General features: G+C 42.6%; 1 protein-coding gene across 3 annotated transcripts in view; it reads right to left on the bottom strand.

Moving 5' to 3' along the window:
• WWP2 (WW domain containing E3 ubiquitin protein ligase 2) overlaps window positions 1–18,075 on the bottom strand; it is a 153,383-nt gene that overhangs the window by 44,624 nt on the left and 90,684 nt on the right. For all 3 annotated transcript variants that reach the window (XM_040442962.1, XM_040442963.1, XM_040442964.1), the window contains 2 exons: window positions 14,499–14,626; window positions 2,195–2,405 (listed from right to left, as the gene is read on the bottom strand). In XM_040442962.1, the coding sequence (XP_040298896.1) occupies window positions 2,195–2,405; window positions 14,499–14,626 (339 nt within the window). The remainder of the gene's footprint in view (window positions 1–2,194; window positions 2,406–14,498; window positions 14,627–18,075) is intronic.

Genomic DNA, 18,075 nt, shown 5'->3' with positions numbered 1-18,075 from the left:
AAATAAAATAAAATAAAATAAAATAAAATAAAATAAAATAAAATAAAATGGTTAAAATTGGTCTCCTGACTCCTAAAGCCAAGATACCAGGAGTAAAGGAATAACCGCTCTTGTCTGGATCTCCTGAACTTGTAAAGAAGCTGGTGTGGTGATGGTAGGTCTGTGGCTTGGAAGGGTCACTGCAGGAAGCATGTCCTCTCCGACTTGCCATCACAGAGCAGTGAACCGGAAACATGCCATCCTCATGCCACACACCCAGCAGCCCTGGTGGCAATCTCCAATCTCCGGGGCCTGAGCCAGCCTGCAAAGTACCGAGCTCCCTACTGTCTTAGGGGTTGCTGCCTTAGGATGGAAAACTGGGTCTCAATACCCTTCTCCAGACTGTCATACATGTCCCACACAGGGGACCCACACACGGATCTCATCACATTCTAAATGCTCTAAGGAAAAGAGAGTGTTCAAACTCTACCTCAGAAAAGTGTTCAGCCTCTGGCAAAGGTGGGGGTGGGGAATCGGCTTCCCTGGGCTGCTCCATCTGCCAAACTCAGAATAAAGAGTGTTTTCAGAGCCTGGAGTTTTCCAGCTGCCTGGAAACAGGAAGAGCCCAATCCCAGAGAACAGTAACCCTCACACACACCCTACATAAAGACATGTTGAGCCATTAGCCCTAATTGCCTGTGACTGACACAGGAGTGAAGCCGGCCTTCCAGGCATTTGCTCAGCGAAAAGAAAACAAACAGCTCACAGGGGACACGAGCAGCCATTTTCTCTCCTTTCTGCCAAAATGATTCTGCTCTGTTCCCCCCAAATTACAGCATACAGATTTGAAATTACAAACCAAACAAAGGTCTTTCTAGTATCCTTTACCACATATAAAAGAGAAAATAAATCTCTGTAGGGAAGAGCTGGACACAAGCAATTGGTTATTAATCTTCTCGCAAAATCAAAAACTTCACAAAAACTTTTCAGAGGCACCTCTCAATACCCCAATTCTCTCCAGGTTTGAGGTATTAGAAACTATTTGCAATACTCTTCATTTATTCATACTTTATTAAGAAATATGTTAGGTAGTATGCCAAATGCTAAGGATGTGATATGTATGTGGTAAAAATCACATCTGCCTTCAGATTTACGATTTTTGTTTCTAACAAGTGGGTTTTCTAAAGAGGTTTAAGAACACATGGCATATTATACATCAAGCTAGAGACCATGTGTCCTTCCCCTGTCCCTTATGAATTAATTACAAGGGTACAGAGGACCCACCTACATGCCACGACCACCACCACCACCACCACCACCAGCAGCCAGACCACAGCGACTGTGGTGATATGGACACTGGTTTCCTCAGTACCAAACTGATAACTAGGATGGACCCTGGGACGACAATAGGACAGGCCCTGACTATGACTGGTAGTTGCTGAGATAAGACTTCATTTCTCAGTTCAGAACCATTCCCTTCCTTTACGGCTCTTTCACAGCCAATTCAAAAATATTCACCAATTGGAACATCCTCCATTGGGTGAGCGCTTCACACATACCCTTAACTTCCTGGAGAGCTATGCATGATTGTTAATCCCCCCTTACACAGACGGTAAGCCATTTGAGCAAGGTCACATAGGGTCCAGTGGGGATTTGAAGCCAGATTGATTTGATTCCCAGGTCCATGCTTTAATCTCTATTTGCTACCTAGTCAAACTGGAACTTCCCTTGGTCTTAGTGGAGCCATCTTCTTATCATCCAAGGTCTTTACTGTCTAAACCATAGGATGGCAAGAAAACTAGTAGTCCATGTTAATTACCATCAGCCCCGGCTACAGGAGTAATACACAGTAATATTCAGAGCCTAAAGCCCTCTATAGACTGTTAAGATAAAGAGAGAAAAGCTGTTTTCTAAGCAGGATCTAGGCAAACACCCTCCAAAGACTAAGGAAGGCAAAATGAGCTCCTTGTTCCATAAAAGCCACACTCTTTTTTCCAAGTCGTGGTATAAGGTAGCATTGATTCTGCCCCTGATGATTTAGATTCTTTTTAAGATTTATGGAGAACGAGCAGGTCTTCTACACCTCCCTCGCTCCTATGCATGGCAGCGTCCCCAGAGACCACGAGCCACGAGGTAATAAATAACCACGTTGTTTCTGTCCTAGCGAAGGAGCCTCAGATTTGAGTGGGGGTAGCACTGCTGGAAGGCTACTCACCCAGCAGGCAGAGCATCGAGGGCCTGAGCAGACGCCGGGAGCTGCTGTGTGCCTGAAGTGCTGGGCTCCTCGCCTTCCGCCGGTGTGGCTGGAACAGGGAGAGACACTGCAGTGGGGTTCGGGGTCACACTCGACACCGCAGCAGGCGAGGGTGCCACACCAACAACAGAGGACTCTTCGGGATCAGTGGCTGCAGAGGGTTCATCATTCACTGGAAGTACAGATCATATTCAAGAGATCGACTCAGACTTGTGTTCACGTTTACTAGATTTTTCACTTAAAGTGGTAACACAGTACCTTATAATTTTACCATGCATGTATCTGGTGACAGCAAAAAGTTCTACAAAACATAACTTTGGAAATAAGAGCAAGTCAGTAATGGCCTGTCCCCACTCCCTCCCCACCCCCACCAAAAAAAATCGGGAGATGGATCTGAAATAAATATATTAAGTGTTACCTCTTTTTTATACTTTCATTGAATTTTTCTAACATATTATGATCACATACTGCAATAAAAGAGTAGCAGGAAGGAGGGTAACAGGGAGGTGTGTTGGTGCTAAATGAAGCAAGCCAATGCCACGTTTATAGGGTCATATTCCTCTCTTTAAACTTGTCATTTGTCTGCTGGGTACAAATGGTAACTTCCTTCAAAAAGCTCTCTCTACTCGCAGAGGCCAAAATTTCCAACAATGTGTTTGTTCTTTCAAAGACTCATGCTCAAAGTACGGAACAAAGATGAATACTGCAGATGAAAAAGATGGGCTCTAAAGATAAAGGACTTGTCTTCAAGATAACAATAGACAAAGAGACAGAAGTCAAATAAGCCTGTTCCGAGACTCCTTATTTCTCCATTTCTTTATTTCTTTGATGACCACTCATGTTCACAAGGACTCCAAGACACTGCAATATCCTCCCACTCCAAGGATCCCAAAAGGGATCAAAGTTTCCGAAGAATTCTGCAAAAGTAGATAAGCCATAGGCAGAGAATTTTCTATATGTGATTGCACATATGCACATTTGTACTAGAATTTTGTAGGAAAACCTCTTAGGTGTGATTTCAGCTCATCTGCCTAATTCAGAAATTCTTTTTTCAGTTTCTTTTTTTTTTTTTTTTTCAACGTTTATTTTTATTTTGGGGACAGAGAGAGACAGAGCATGAACGGGGGAGGGGCAGAGAGAGAGGGAGACATAGAATCGGAAACAGGCTCCAGGCTCTGAGCCATCAGCCCAGAGCCCGACGCGGGGCTCGAACTCCCGGACCGCGAGATCGTGACCTGGCTGAAGTCGGACGCTTAACCGACTGCGCCACCCAGGCACCCCTCTTTTTGCGGTTTCAAATGCAACAAACGTACTATCTAGATTCTTCTTACACACTTCGTCTGACAGGAGCTTGCTATAGAGCCATTCCATTGTTGAACAGATGTACCTGCCGGCAGGTTTTCCTCATGTTAAGTAAGTGGATTCCATTAACTGATCTTAGCCCCCAGCCCCACGCAGTGCAGACTAAGTACCCGGCCACCCCCTTTCTCATCCACCTTCTCCAGTTAGAAGGCCTGCTCTTGCTTTAATGTTTCTAGGCCCTTCCCTTCTTATCACCAGGCTGCTTTCTTCTAGGTATCTTCTTCTACTGCCTCTCCTCAATAATGACAGCAGGAACGGAACAAAATAAATCAGATCCCATCAGACCAGCGCAGTCAGCTTTCTGATAGAAGTGGTATTAGTTAACTTGTACAGAACCCCAGTGTATGCCAGGCAAAGTGCAAAGCATTTTGATTTTCTCATGTCAGCCTCACATACAACCGTACACATTCGGTACAATTAACATCCCCAGTTTACAGTTGTGGCAACTGAGGCTCAAAGAGGTTAAATAACCTGCTGAGGTTGCCGGGCACCTAATTCACACCCCGACTGCCTGCCTCCAGAGCCTGAACTACTCATTTACCATGCTCTGCTTCTCCCTCTTGGCACATCCTCTAAAGCAAGCCAAGATTGTAACAACTCTGAAGCAACCATATAATCTTCTTAGCTAACCCGAGACTGGTAACCAGCTGAAACCAAAATTTCTTCACAGGCTGTGATGCCGCTTGATCTTAAGAAATGGAAAAGAGCCTAGGGACTACCCGTGATCAATCCATTTGCTTTCCCCCCAGTGTATGAAATACGATCTGGCACACATCAGCTAAATTAGTTATTTAATAAATGGCTCCATCTCATGCAACTGGTGTTTCCCCAACACAAATGCAAGACTTCATACTTCTATTTCTATTCTATCTCAGCCGAATTAGTAAAACACAGCAGATGACAATTCTCTTCATACAAATCTATAAATTTTACTCAATTCCAATACAAAAAGAAAACCATCACATTTTTGAGAACTAAATAAATTCATTCTAAAAGTTATAAGAAAAACTAGGGGCTCTGAGTGGCTCAGCTGGTTAAGCTTTGGCTTAGGTCATGATCTCTCAGTTTGCGGGTTTGAGCCCCACATCAGGCTCTGTGCTGACAGCTCAGAGCCTGGAGCCTGCTTCGGATTCTGTGCCTCCCCCTCTCTGTGTCCCTCCCCAGCTCACACTCAGTTTCTCTCTCTCAAAATTAACATTAAAAAATTTTTTTTTAATTTTAAAAGTTTTAAGAAAAACTAAATGCAGAAGAACAGCCACCAAAATTCTAAAGAAGAGTGTTGTGGAGGGACGGGTAATTCTCTAAAGTATTAACACACCATCAGGCCACAACAATTAAAACAATGTGGTATTGATACACGAATAAGCAGATGGTGATGAAATTAATAAGGAACTCCAGAAACAGAATTAAATACACATAAGAATTTAGTATATGACAAAGGTGGCATTTTAAATGACTGCAGTAAAGAGATTATTCAATAAATATTGCTGTGATGACTGGGTAATATACTGGGGAAAAAATGAGTTTTATCCCTACCTTACTCGTTTTATGAAAATGAATTCCACATGAATCCAAAATTTTGACATAAGAAATGAAACTTAAAAGGAAGTAAACAGAGGAGGTTACTTTTATCTCAAAGTGTAAAAGACTTTTTGAAGTATCACACAAAATCGAGAAGACATAAAAGATGGATGAATTCAACTACATTAAAGTTTTTTTTAATTTAAGTGGCAAAAAAAAAAAAAATCACAAGCAAAATCAAAATCAAAGAAAAACCAGTTGGGGAAAATTATTACCAACCCATATTACAGACTAATGGCTAATTTCTTTGATATGAAAAGAACCTCTACAAATCAATTAGAAAAAGACCAAAAACATGCACAGACACTTCAGAGTAGAGGAAATACAAATTACCTCTAAATGTATTAAAAGATGCTCAATTTCAATTACGAGATGAGAAATGTAATTGAAGACTATGATGAAATACCATTGTTTAACCTATCAGATTGGTAAGAACAAAAATAGTTAATCGCACGCTCATAAGGGTGTAGGAAGAACTGGCATTTTCACCTATCACTGGTAGGAGTAGAAATTATTAGAACATCTCTGGAGAACAGTTGGCAATATTAAAAAATTTAATTTTTTTATTATTTAATTTTGAGAGAGAGAAAGATGCGAGGTGGGGGGGGGGGGGGGGGGGGGGTAGGCAGGCAGAGAGAGAGACACAGAATCGGAAGCAGGTTCCAGGCCCTGAGTTGCCAGCACAGAGCCCAACGCGGGGCTCAAACTCAGGAATGGTGAGATCATGAGCTGAGCCAAAGTCAGGCGCTTAACCAACTGAGCCACTCAAGCACTCCAGCGATAATGAGAAATTTAAATGCATTCATAGGGAGGTGGGGGGGGGGAGGGAAGTGGGGATGGGTGTGGAGAACAGAGGCGGGGGAGGCCTGTAGATGAAATTAAAACAGCCATGAGCCAATAATATTTAAAGACCGGGGTTAGATTCATTATAATATTATTTTTACTTTTATAAACTCAATGTTTGTGACACAGATGGACTTTGCATACCTCCATCAGGAGGCACAGAACATCTGGTTATCACCCTTTGGCAATGCTAGCAGCCGCTGGTGATTATTACCTAAACCTAAATCGGCTGTGGACTGCAAAACAGTTATATTCTAATTCTATCATTGCCTGTAAGAGAAACTGTCCCTCATCAACTCTTTGGCTACCTTGAGGTTCAGTTTGTAATGAAAAGGCAGGAGAAATGCTTGAGGCTTTCCTTTTACTCACTGGTCTCCAAAAATGAACAGTGAAATTCTGTTTTGGGTAAAGATCATTCATTATGAGCTCTTGGATTTAAACATATTTAAAATAGTCGAATCCACGGTGATTACTGTTTTTTTATGAGACTAAAATTGTCCCCATCTCTGGCTGGGTTTAGCAGAGAAGGAAAGAGGCAAAGCTCTTCAAGTTTGCTTCAGATTCTATGCGAACATTTCTAAGATAATTAGTAAATGCGAAGGTGCAGAACAGCATATATATTGTGCTACCGTGTGTGTGTGTGTTTTCAAAGAATATGTGTGTATATGCTTGTACAGTCAAAGAATAGCTTTGAAAGAATCATAAGGAACACAACAGTGACTGCCTCCGGGGAGGAAACTGGAGGCTACAGGACTGGAACAGGAAGGACACTTTACACTGTTTGAGCTACTTATACTTTTAAAATTTTCAGAATGTACATGTACTACCTGTTAAAAATAATTATTATGAGACTGTTGACCAGGAAAAGAACAAAAGCAGAGGCCCATTTTCCATGCCAATGGAAAAGACCCTCCAATCTAGTTAGAAGGGTTCCCACCAGGGCACCTGGGTGGCTCAGTGAGTTAAGCAGTTAAGCGCTGACTCTTGATTTCCACTCGGGGCATGATCTCACGGCTCATGGGATCACCATCCGACTCTGAGCTAAAGCCTGCTTGGGATTCTCTCTTTCCTTTTTTCTTGGGTTCTCTCTCTCTCTCTCTCAAAATAAATAAAAAAAAAAAAAAAAAAAAAGATATCCATTTCAAAAAAAAAAAGGGGGGGTTCCCACCAGGATTGTATCTGTCCACAGACCCACCCGAGAGCCTGGGATCCACCACAGTAGCTCATCTGTTTTTAAGCTTTGTGCTATGCTTTGATTTGGAAATAGAGTATGAGAGCCAGGTATCCTCGAGCTGACAACTTTGTGTCCATGCTTATACTCTTCTGTTCTCAAAAAGTGTATGTGTGTGTACACATGTACACACATTCTTAGAATGTGAGAGCTTGAAAGAACCTCAGAAATAAATCCACCCCTCACAGCTTATATCCAGAAGACACTGAAGTTCAGACAATCAACAATGAAGTCACTGGCCTACAGTCACAATGATAAACCAGTGAGAGTCCCCTAATCAAGCCATGAAGTGGCTTCAATTAAAGGAAAAAAACTGGACTGAGAAAGACAAGAAGTTAGAATTTAGTCATGCCTTACAGACTTGCTGTATTTTACATTTTAGCTCTATTCAAACTATATTGTCAATGTTCTCTATTAATCCTAATGATGTGATATACACAACTTACCTCCCCTCAAAGACTGCATCCTTCTTGAGAACAAGGGAAAATTTGTTTCCTTCATTTTTCACTACTTCCACTCTCTGTCTCCTATGACCTTGCCTACACCCCCTTGCTCATTTCAGCCCCACTCTCCACTACTTAGACGAGACTGATCCCCTTTGTGGATCCCACAACACCTGGGGTCCCAGCTACTCAAACACACAGCCCCTGTGACATCTGCTGTGCTGGTACTTAGGAAACAGTGTCTTGAGCTTCTTTTTTTAAAAGAGATTATAAGGCAGAAACTTTATTTTATAATTCTTTACACCATCCATGGTGCTTAGCAAAATGGCATTTGACAAATATTTGTTCACTAAATATTTGCTGGACTAAATCTAATAATCTAGGGAAAGAAATCTGAAATAAAACCACCTGATATTTATGTAACACTATCAATTGCAAAGCAGTTTCTTTCCTTTTCATTTTTATTTTGGAATAATTTTAGACTTCTAGAAAAGTTGCAAAGAGAAGGGAAGCAAAAATATAAAAACAGGGAGACTCTTAAATACGAGAACAAACTGAGGGTTGCTGGAGGGGTTGTGGGAGGGGGAGGGGCTAAATGGGTAAGGGGCATTAAGGAAGACACTTGTTGGGATAAGCACTGGGTGTTATACACAAGGGATCAATCACTGGAATCTACTCCTGAAATTATTGTTGCACTATGTGCTAACCAACTTGGATGTAAATTAAAAAATAAATTAAAAAAAACAGAATATCTAAGTTTTCAAAAAACAAAAGTTGGAAAGATAGTACAAAGATAGCAATATTAGGGGAAACTGAGTCAAGGGCATATTATCTTATATAAGCATAGCACATTTGTCAAAGCTAAAAAATGAACACCAATGTATTACTATTAATTAAACTTACGACTTTATTTGGATCCGCCAGCTTCTCCACTAAGGTCCTTTTTATGTTACAAGAACCAATCCAGGATCCTGCAGTGTCTTTAGCACATTTTTTTTCATTAGCCCATTTATCTGCCCAATAGCTCTGTGAGGAAGATGCTATTCCCATCGCATTTAAGACAAAACTGAAGCTCACAGAGGTTCCACCCAGACAGCGCCACGCAGGTAGCAAACAGCAAAACCAGTATTCAAATCCAGAATACCATTAAGTAAAAACAACGGAGGGACAGAAGGAGAAATGAAGATTGCTTTGACGGCTTTCCTGTACCAAGACGACAGGGTAAATGGGGCAAGTAGGTAAAATGGCAGTTGAATGGCCTCTGGTTTCCGCAACAAGGAGTATTTCACAAGGTTCCCTCTGTGATGTTGGTTAAACACTCTAACTTTATGAATCAGATATTCATTCAGGGCTGAGACATACTTGTCACAGTTCGCCAAAAAAAGATCAGGATTTGTAAATTCTTGTTCTTCATCCCGGACATGCTGCCAGCTCACTGTGTGTTCCAAGATCTTCAGGTGTGTGCAGAGTAGTGTGGGGTTCTTGGTATACAAAGCCCCCACATCCAGGAATGGCGAAGGCAACTGCCAACAATGGAAACTTTTTAAACTGAAGATCAGCTCGTAATATACAATGCACAGTAAAGCAGTCACTATCTCTTGTCCATGAAACACAAGCAATGTATTTCCAAGGCAATGGACTACTCAGTTCTTCCTAAGAGCAACCAAGGGGCACCTGGGTGGTGCAGTCAGTTGAGTGTCCGACTTTGGTTCAAGTCATGATCTCATGGTTAGTGAGTTCAAGCCTCGTGTTGGGCTCTGTGCTGACAGCTCAGAGCCTGGAGCCTGCTTCAGATTCTGTGTCTCCTTCTCTCTTTGCCTCTCCCCTACTTGCACTCTGTCTCTTTCTCTCAAACATTAAATAAACATTAAAAAAATAAAATAAAAAAAGAGCACCCAAACTAGAAAAACCTTTCATAATTAGCATGACATAGGGTGGGTGAGGCTTATAGAAAGAAAAACTAAATTAGATGGAAAAAAAGAAGAAAGATGAAAAACAAGAAGAGAAACTTGTAAATGGACAAAGCCATACCATGTTACCTGATGGGAAAATTTAGTCCTTTCCTGGCTAATTCACCCAATTTCCATTTACATCCCACCACGCTTCTAAAAACTCAAAGTCTGAAATTTGTTTTGAAAATGTATAAACTACCAAAGAATATCAAAGAATATCATGGAGAAACAGTTATAGGGTAGGACTAGCCCTTTGAGACATTAGAAAAACATGGCGCACCTGGGTGGCTCGGTCGGTTAAGCTCTGACTTCGGCTCAGGTCATGATCTCACCGTGATCTCACAGTTCATGAGCTGGAGTCCCACTTCAGGTGAGTATAAGCCCTGCCTCAGGTAGAACATGAGCCCCACTTTGGGTGAGCCCCGCTGTGCGTTCTCTCTTTCTCTGCCCCTTGTTCACTTGTGTGCTCGCGCGCACGCTCGTGCTCTCTCTCTCAAAAAAAAAAATGTTCAGGCATAATTATTTTTAAATTTTCTATCTCCTCTTCTATAAAAGCCACAGAAAATGAGAGAAAAATGTAAAACCATACGTGGGGGTAAACTTACAATCATAAATGTAACAGATAAAACTTATACTTGAGTACTTCGTATATATTAAGATGGCTATTAAAAAAAAAATCAGGAAACAAGTGTTGGCAAGGATACGGAAAAACTGGAACACTCATTCATTGCTAGAGGAAATGTAAAATGGTGCATCTGCCATGAAATAGTTTGAGGAATGCTCAAAAAGATACACAGAATTATCATACATAAAACCCATCAACTCTACTCCTAGGTTTATGGCCAAAAGAATTGAAAGCCGGGACTCAAACAGATACATGTACACCCCTATTCACAACAGCATTATTCAATATTATTCAAACTAGCCCAAGGGTAGGCAAAATTGTATGTCCATCAACAGCTGAATGGATACATAAAATGTGACATTCACATACGGTGGAATGTTATTCAGCCTTAAAAAGGAATGAGATTCTGATACATGGCTACAACATGGATGAATCTGGAAAACATGACAAGTGAAATAAGCCAGAGACAAAAGGAAAAATTGTTCCACTTCTATGAGGTACCTAGAATAAATAAACTGTTAAAGAGAGTAGAAGAGAGGTTACCAAGGACTGGTGTTGGAGGGCAGATGGAAAGGAAAAAAATACTGTTTAAAGGGTACAAAGTTTCAGGGGCTCTTGGGTGGTTTGGTCTAGTAAGGAGCCAATTCTTGATTTCGTCTCAGGTCATGATCACATGGTTCATGAGGATTAAGCCCACACAGCTTGGGATTCTCTATCTCCTTTTCTCTCTGCCCCTCCCCCACACTCTCGTGTTCTCTCTCTCTCTTTCTCTCTCTCTCTCTCTCTCTCAAAATAAATAAATAAATAAGCTACAGATGGATGGATAGATAGATAGATGGTACAGAGTTTCAGTTTGGGAAGATGAAAAAGTTCTAGAAGTGCATAGGGGTGGTGACAGTTGCACAACACTGAGAATGTAATTAATGCCACTAAATTACATACTTCAAATGTTTAATGCCTATGTATATTCTGCCACAATTTAAAAAAAAGCAATCTCTAATATATAAATCTCTAAAATAAACTTCCAAATATCAAGAAAAAAAATCAAATTCTATGAAAAAAAATCACACAAGAGGAAAGAAACGGTGGAGCAACTAATAACTAAAAACATGCAATTAGGTTCCACAATGAAGCGACACTTAAGAGCTACTAGCAAAATGATAAACCAGTATTTATAAGGTTTCAGGAAAAAAATAAACCTCATATACCATCTAATGGAAAATTCATACTGCTTTGGAATATATGATTGCTTCAATCCCTTTGGAAGGCAATCTGGTAACATACATCTGATCTCATTTCTAAACATTTGTATCCTCTGACTCAAGAACTTTATTCAGGGAGAAACAAAGCTGTGTGCAAAGACATTTGCATTAGGATTTTGTTTTACAACAGAGAAATACATAAGAATTGAAGAATGGGTAAATGAATATTAACTGTGAAGTAGCATGAGGCCACTAAAAAAAAAAAATAAACAAGACAAAAGATACATAGAAGCGTGTATAAAAAATAAGAGATTAAAAAAATCCCACATACCCATGCTACATAACTATAATTGTATGAAATTATTCATCAAGACAAAAGCTAACTTTGAGGTCTTAGGCACTCTATATGCTTTATATAATTTATTCCTTATAACAACTTTCTGAGATATAGACTCTTGTCCTAATTTTATTGATGAGAAAACTAAGGCCCACCACTGACCGCGGCCAGCGTGACTCCAGACTTCATGTGCATGGAAATCACATTTAAGAGACGAGTAAGAGATGTAATTTTCTTGGTAAAGTTTTCAATAAAAAGTCACAAAGTCACTCATGGCACACAAGCCTCAATGAAGTGCTATATACCATTCGTCTACTTCTCAAATGCACCACTTCCAAACCTTGGTAATATTAGGTTTATACAGACGGGCTGCCATTCACTTTCATTTTATAAAAATGGATATTTTACAGTTGTGACAACATGAAAAAAAACACCTGGAACTCGGTTCTGTTTTTGCCCCAAATGTCTTTTTCATGCATAACTGCAGAGCACAGCCAGAAAGGCTTGCTAAATCAATCTTGTGTGTCTGTGGAAATATTTCCTGGAGGCACAGCTCGCTGCCACCACCATTTTGGAACTGGTCCTCACAGCTCTAAGAGCAGAGTATTGAAGGATGATGATGTCCTCATTCACAGCCGCAAACTCCCTTCTTGTCTTGTGCTGCCAAAGAGTGGGCTTCTGTCTGCTCCCCAAAGGGAAGGTAAGATCTTTCTGTACCCCTTGGGTAGACGCGAAAGAGCCTACAAAGTCCAGACTGGCTGTGAGGCAAAGGTGAACCGTCATCACAGCAGAAAGGAGAGAGACCAGACGGAGGCCAAGGCCTTAGTATTTTAACAGGCAGAAATCCCCAAAACGCAACAACCGTCCCTCACAGACGGGTTCTGGGAACAGTCTAGGCATTCAGATACACCACCATAAAACATGCCCAATGCAGCTTTGGCGTTCTGAGGACACGGCTGGCACCTGCCTCGTCTGCTGAAACATAATGTTCCTGGAGATAAGGATAACACACAAAGGTACCTAAAAATAAACATAGGGGAAACACAGATCTCTTCTGGTATCCAAGGAAAGTGACTCAAAGACCATCACCATATAAAGTCAATTTACCAATAGTTTTTTATAAGAAAAGCAGAGATGACTGAAGGAAACCAGTGTCAAGGAATATAGACCCCTGAGAAACGAAGGGGTTGGTAGCCTGGCCACAGCCTCCAGGAAACAAGTGGTTCTAAAAAAACCAGTTCCCCTTCCCCATTTGTAAGGGCTGGCCCTCCTCCACAAGCGACTTCTTTCTCTAAGGGAAGCATGTTTACTGGTGTTCACGGAGCCGCATCAGGTTTTCTCTAACACAGTCCACAGCCACCACCTGGCTACCCTCTTCACACAGACTGGAGGCCAGGCCCCCGCCCCACCGCCCCCCGTGGCTGCTACGACTGGATGTTCCAGCACTTGGATATGGTGGCTGGCACAGGGACACCGGGAGGATGAAATTGTAGCCGCCTGTACTCCCCACCTCCAGCTCATCCTTATCCTTAAGGCTCAGGGTGAGCCAGCTAACTCGATTTCTTCAAGCAGGTCCCAAACTCCAAGGAGTAAGTCAGGCCACCACAGATACACTGAAACAAGGACAGGCCACTGCATCCTGCAGCCCGGTGCCCATAATGGTATAACTAAACACCATAAACTATCAGACGGGCTCTGCAGCTCGCATCTATAGGAAAGTCACTAGAAAGGAACGCTAACCGATTTGTGCTACTCAGTATGCTGGTCTCGCAAAGAGGAGTAACAATACCACGGGAATGCTATGTGAACAGGCTTGCTGCTCCAGATCTCTGCTCTTTGGGCCACACCTCTGCTATCACAAGCATCTACAAAATTCGATGTCACATACTGATTTAAACACTTACATTTCTACAGTTTATTGAAGCAAACACCCAAGTCCATTCCCAACTGCTTCAAATTAAAACAAATGAGCAAACGATCGGCCATACTAAAGCTTTGACAATTTTCAAGACATTTAGAAAACTGGGCTTCTTTTTCCTTTCTAATTCGACACCGTCCTGATGAGACAGAAGAAAAGCATGACAAAAAATGATTTGTTTTGAAATAGGTCCTTCCCTTCCCACTTACAGAGAAGTAGAATCAAGGGCAGGAAAGTTCTCTGTGGACACAGAAGGGGCACCTATTCTCAAATGGGACAAATACTCTCACATCCACAGAATGTGCCCTCCCCACCCCAATCCCATGGCACCTGGCTCTGCCCCTAGTCAGCATCCCAACCGATCCAACGGTGCCGCCATCTTCTCAAACCCAGCTCGGAGCAACAATACTTAGTCTTCTTTCTCCCTAGTCTAATCATTTCCTTAAATTAAGGGAATAAATAATGTATCATATAGAAATAAGATACCCCTTGCCCCCAATACTGATAAGAAATGAATTTAAAAAATCAATACTCTTTATTTTTGTGCAAAGTAATATTTTAGAAGAGTGTATGAAGTCATATGGAGAATAACCTTGGCCAGAGACAAAAGAAGATGGGCCAATGGAAAGGGTGATGGCTTCAAGTTCATTTCAGTATCGGAGTCTTCTCTCGCCCACCCTACATCCTGACACAGCAGAGTCCTGGCTCCATGTGAGCACAAGTTAGAAGCCACTGCTTTCATTCAGGCTGGTATTTTGTGTTGTCACTCACCTGTGCCATTGGCCAAGCCATTGTGGGTTGGGTTCTTGACGGGCTGGCGGTGCCGGTTGCTAGTACCAGGGCTTTGCTCGCCGGCTGCTGTGGTGGTTCTGGCTGAACCACCTGAATGTCTGTGCGTCCTGGAAATTCAAAGTATAAAGCAGACAGACATAAGTCACTGTGAAAAAGACAGCAGTATGTCCCATCTAAGTCACCGCATTCCCTCTCTCACTATTTATTGGAAATAAGACCTTTAATAGCCCCTCTGGTCTTTGACTCAACAGAAGCTGGCTCCAAACAGAGAGACCCAGGTAAGGTTCCTTCTTGGTAATAACCCAGAAGGCAACTTTGGGTAAACTTTTCCACTTGAAGTAAACAAATCCAGAGTGAATTGCCCCCACATCTGAAATAACTGGCAAAATATCCTGTGACCATCACATTATTTTTATTGGGCTCAAATGTAAGAAATAAACAAGAATCACTGGACAGGCTACAGATGACATATTTCGCCCATTAGGCAAAAAGAGCCCAAGACTTATCCAAATCCATTTTCTCTATAGCTAGAAACATACTGCCCTTGGGAAAGGAAGGCAAGAGGCACCAGACAGCCTCAGCCAATGCACAGGTTGACATGTTTTATGTAGAAAAGATGACTCCATGGTCCATCCCAACAAATGAGGAACAATGCATAAAGGGATCTATATCACAAGGAAAACTGTGGGATCCAGGAGCAGAGAATCTATCTGACAACTTCAGAACAACAGATAGTAGGCAGTATGTATTCTCACGATCCTGCTGTAGCCTGACTTTGTTCACTAGTGAAAATATCTAAGCCTCCCTGCCCTTCAGTCCAGCTGTTTTGTCAAAGGAGACTATTCTACTACTTAGTCATTATCTACTAGTTTTCAGCAGTGAGAGCATTTAAATATTATCCATTGAAGAAAGACCAATCTATCTCATGTGACATGGGGCAGTGAGGTTACTATCAACAATGAAAGGAATAATTACTATACAAGTATATAATATGTGCTGAGCCTGAACATTATGTAACAGATATCCATGATGTACTGTGCACTTCACGTATTTTATCTCATTTAACAGGGCAACCATGGAAGGAGCTTACTATTATTATGCCCATTTTACAGATAAGAAAAAAGACAGAGAAAGTAAGCAATGGAGCAAGACTCAAATCCAAGCAGTCTAAGGTCAAGAGCCCATGCTCTTTGGTTGGAGGCTGGGGGTGGGAAGCCTGGACTTGAACTGAATCCCTCCCAGGCTATTCTTTCACGGGTCACTCGGCCAATAGAAAGCTAAAGAGCTCTACTGGAAAGGTCCCCTGCTGGGCTGGAAGGCTCCATACCTACCACAACACCTCTGCTGGTGAGACCCCCCTCAATCAGCGTGTTGGAACAAGCCTGCAGCACAACAAACCTGTAGGTTCCCGGGGGGGGGGGGGGGGGCACAGGTGCCCCCACCAACCACCTACTCTAGCACAAGAAACAGACTTTTTCCAATAAACCAAAATATCAATAGTGATTAAAAAATATGTATTAATAGTGACTATCTTTGTTGTGCACACGAATTCCCTTAGCTTTTCCTTTTATGCTTTTCTAGTTTTCTTCATTGAGTTTGTACACCTTTGAGTAAGGAAAAAAGTCTTTTCTTAGACCAAAACTAGAAGCAAGGAAGGAAGGAAGGAAGGAAGGAAGGAAGGAAGGAAGGAAGGATAGAAGGGAGGAAGGAAGGAAAGAAGAAACCTTGCAAACCTTGGAGTTCATACCTAAAGACTGCACAACAGTTAAAAATGGATAGAGAGGGCACCAATGAGCTATGGAAATAAGGATTTAATTTGGACTCTCTTTTTCCATCTTATTTTTCCCTGAGCTAATTTCATAAATCAAAAGCTGTCAACCACACCTCAGTCAAGAAAAATATTTCAAACTCCCACATCACGGGAAGAAATGTTAGTACTGAACATTTTACCACAAGCCCTCATCGAAAGCAGGAGGAGTACAGATTAGTGCCAAAGAGAAAGACGGGTCTTCAGCCACTGGCAAATGTGTGTATATGTGTTTAAGACAGAGAGCTCAAGAGAGATAAAACTGGTTAATAGAAAGTTTATTTCAGCCAAGAATCCCCTTAAAAGGACAAAAAATCCTCTCTGATTTGGTACTCACAGCCCACAGCAGAGGGCTGTATCACTCAAGAGGCAGCAGGCTGTGTGGGCAGCATAGAAAATGCGACCTCAGTCCTGTCACACACACAGGCTCCAAAAAGCCCATGAGCACGTCCAGTCGAGGGCTCCTTGTCCCTCTGCAGAGCAGCTGGGCATGACAGCAGGGTGGGCCCCACTAACTCCCCCTGACTCCTCCCTCCCTTCCCTGAAAGGGCATGCGGTCAGAGTTGAGAGAGAATAGTTTCAGAAATGTTTAACCACTAATGATAGCAGCTTGCCCTGAATGATGGGCTGCAGCAGGGCTGGGATTAGCCTGGAAACCAGGGGCAGCTGGGACCACTTGGCGTGAAGTGCTGCCTCCCTGGCCGCAGCTCACTGCCACCCCCGCCCTCCCCTGCCCACACACACACACACACACACACACACACACACACACACACACCCTTCTCCCCTCCCCTCAACACACACACACAAACCCCCCCACCCTCAACACACACATACACACCCTCCCCTCTCCCTTCAACACACATGTACACATGTACACACACCCTTCCCCCCTCCCCTCAACACACACACACACAAACTCCCACACACACACCCTCAACACACACACACACACACACACACACACACACACACCCATTGCCCAGATTCTTCTCTTGCCCCAAATCAGGAGTTACTACCTTTTTCACCTTGAATTACCTTTAATAGAAGAGTCTCAAAGAAGAGAAGGTCTCAACATTTAAGGAAAATCTTCCCTTCAGCAGTTTCCTCTCTTGGAGGATTCACTCAGCCCTTACAAGATGGGACTGTGTCGTGATTAAAAGCTGGCCCAAATGTTGAAACCACACACCATAAGCCAAAATAGTATCAGGACAAACGCGGGACGATGGGGTGGAGATGAGCTGGGCTCCACCACAGGCAGCCTGGCTTTAGCTCTGCCAGTGACTTCAACTTTGGCCCGCTCCTGCCACCATTTTGAGGGCGGGTGGGCAGCAGGGGTCGGGTGGGGGGTTATGCAGCTCCTGTGGTAGTCAGAAGAAGATGGAACAGCAAAACTCCACAAGTAGTTTCAAGTCACCTAGTTACAGAGACTGACTTTTCTTCACAGCATGCCCTTCTCAGAATGCTGGCATGTCCTCACCTAAGTTCCTCTCTCAGAAACTGAAGCCTCCCTAAGAAATCCAGTCAGGGCCAAGGCCCTGGAAATCTCTCTCCACACTCCTAGAAACAGATCTGTGGCACACGAGGTCCCCCAGACAGGGCTCTGGGCTGTCCCCTGGCACTCAGGCTTTGCCATTCACAGAGTTGGCCTCGGTCCTCAGCTGGACCCTGAGAGTCACAGCCTTGGTTGCTTTGGGACATCTTGTATTGCTTTTCATGAAGTCCACTGAAAAGCAATCAATTATTATT

Source organism: Herpailurus yagouaroundi, unplaced genomic scaffold (assembly GCF_014898765.1).
Source record: "Herpailurus yagouaroundi ecotype Mexico unplaced genomic scaffold, PumYag 190, whole genome shotgun sequence".
Classification (NCBI taxonomy): Eukaryota; Metazoa; Chordata; class Mammalia; order Carnivora; family Felidae; genus Herpailurus; species Herpailurus yagouaroundi.
Note: the sequence above shows the minus strand (reverse complement) of the source record. Positions and strands in the feature narration are given on the sequence as shown.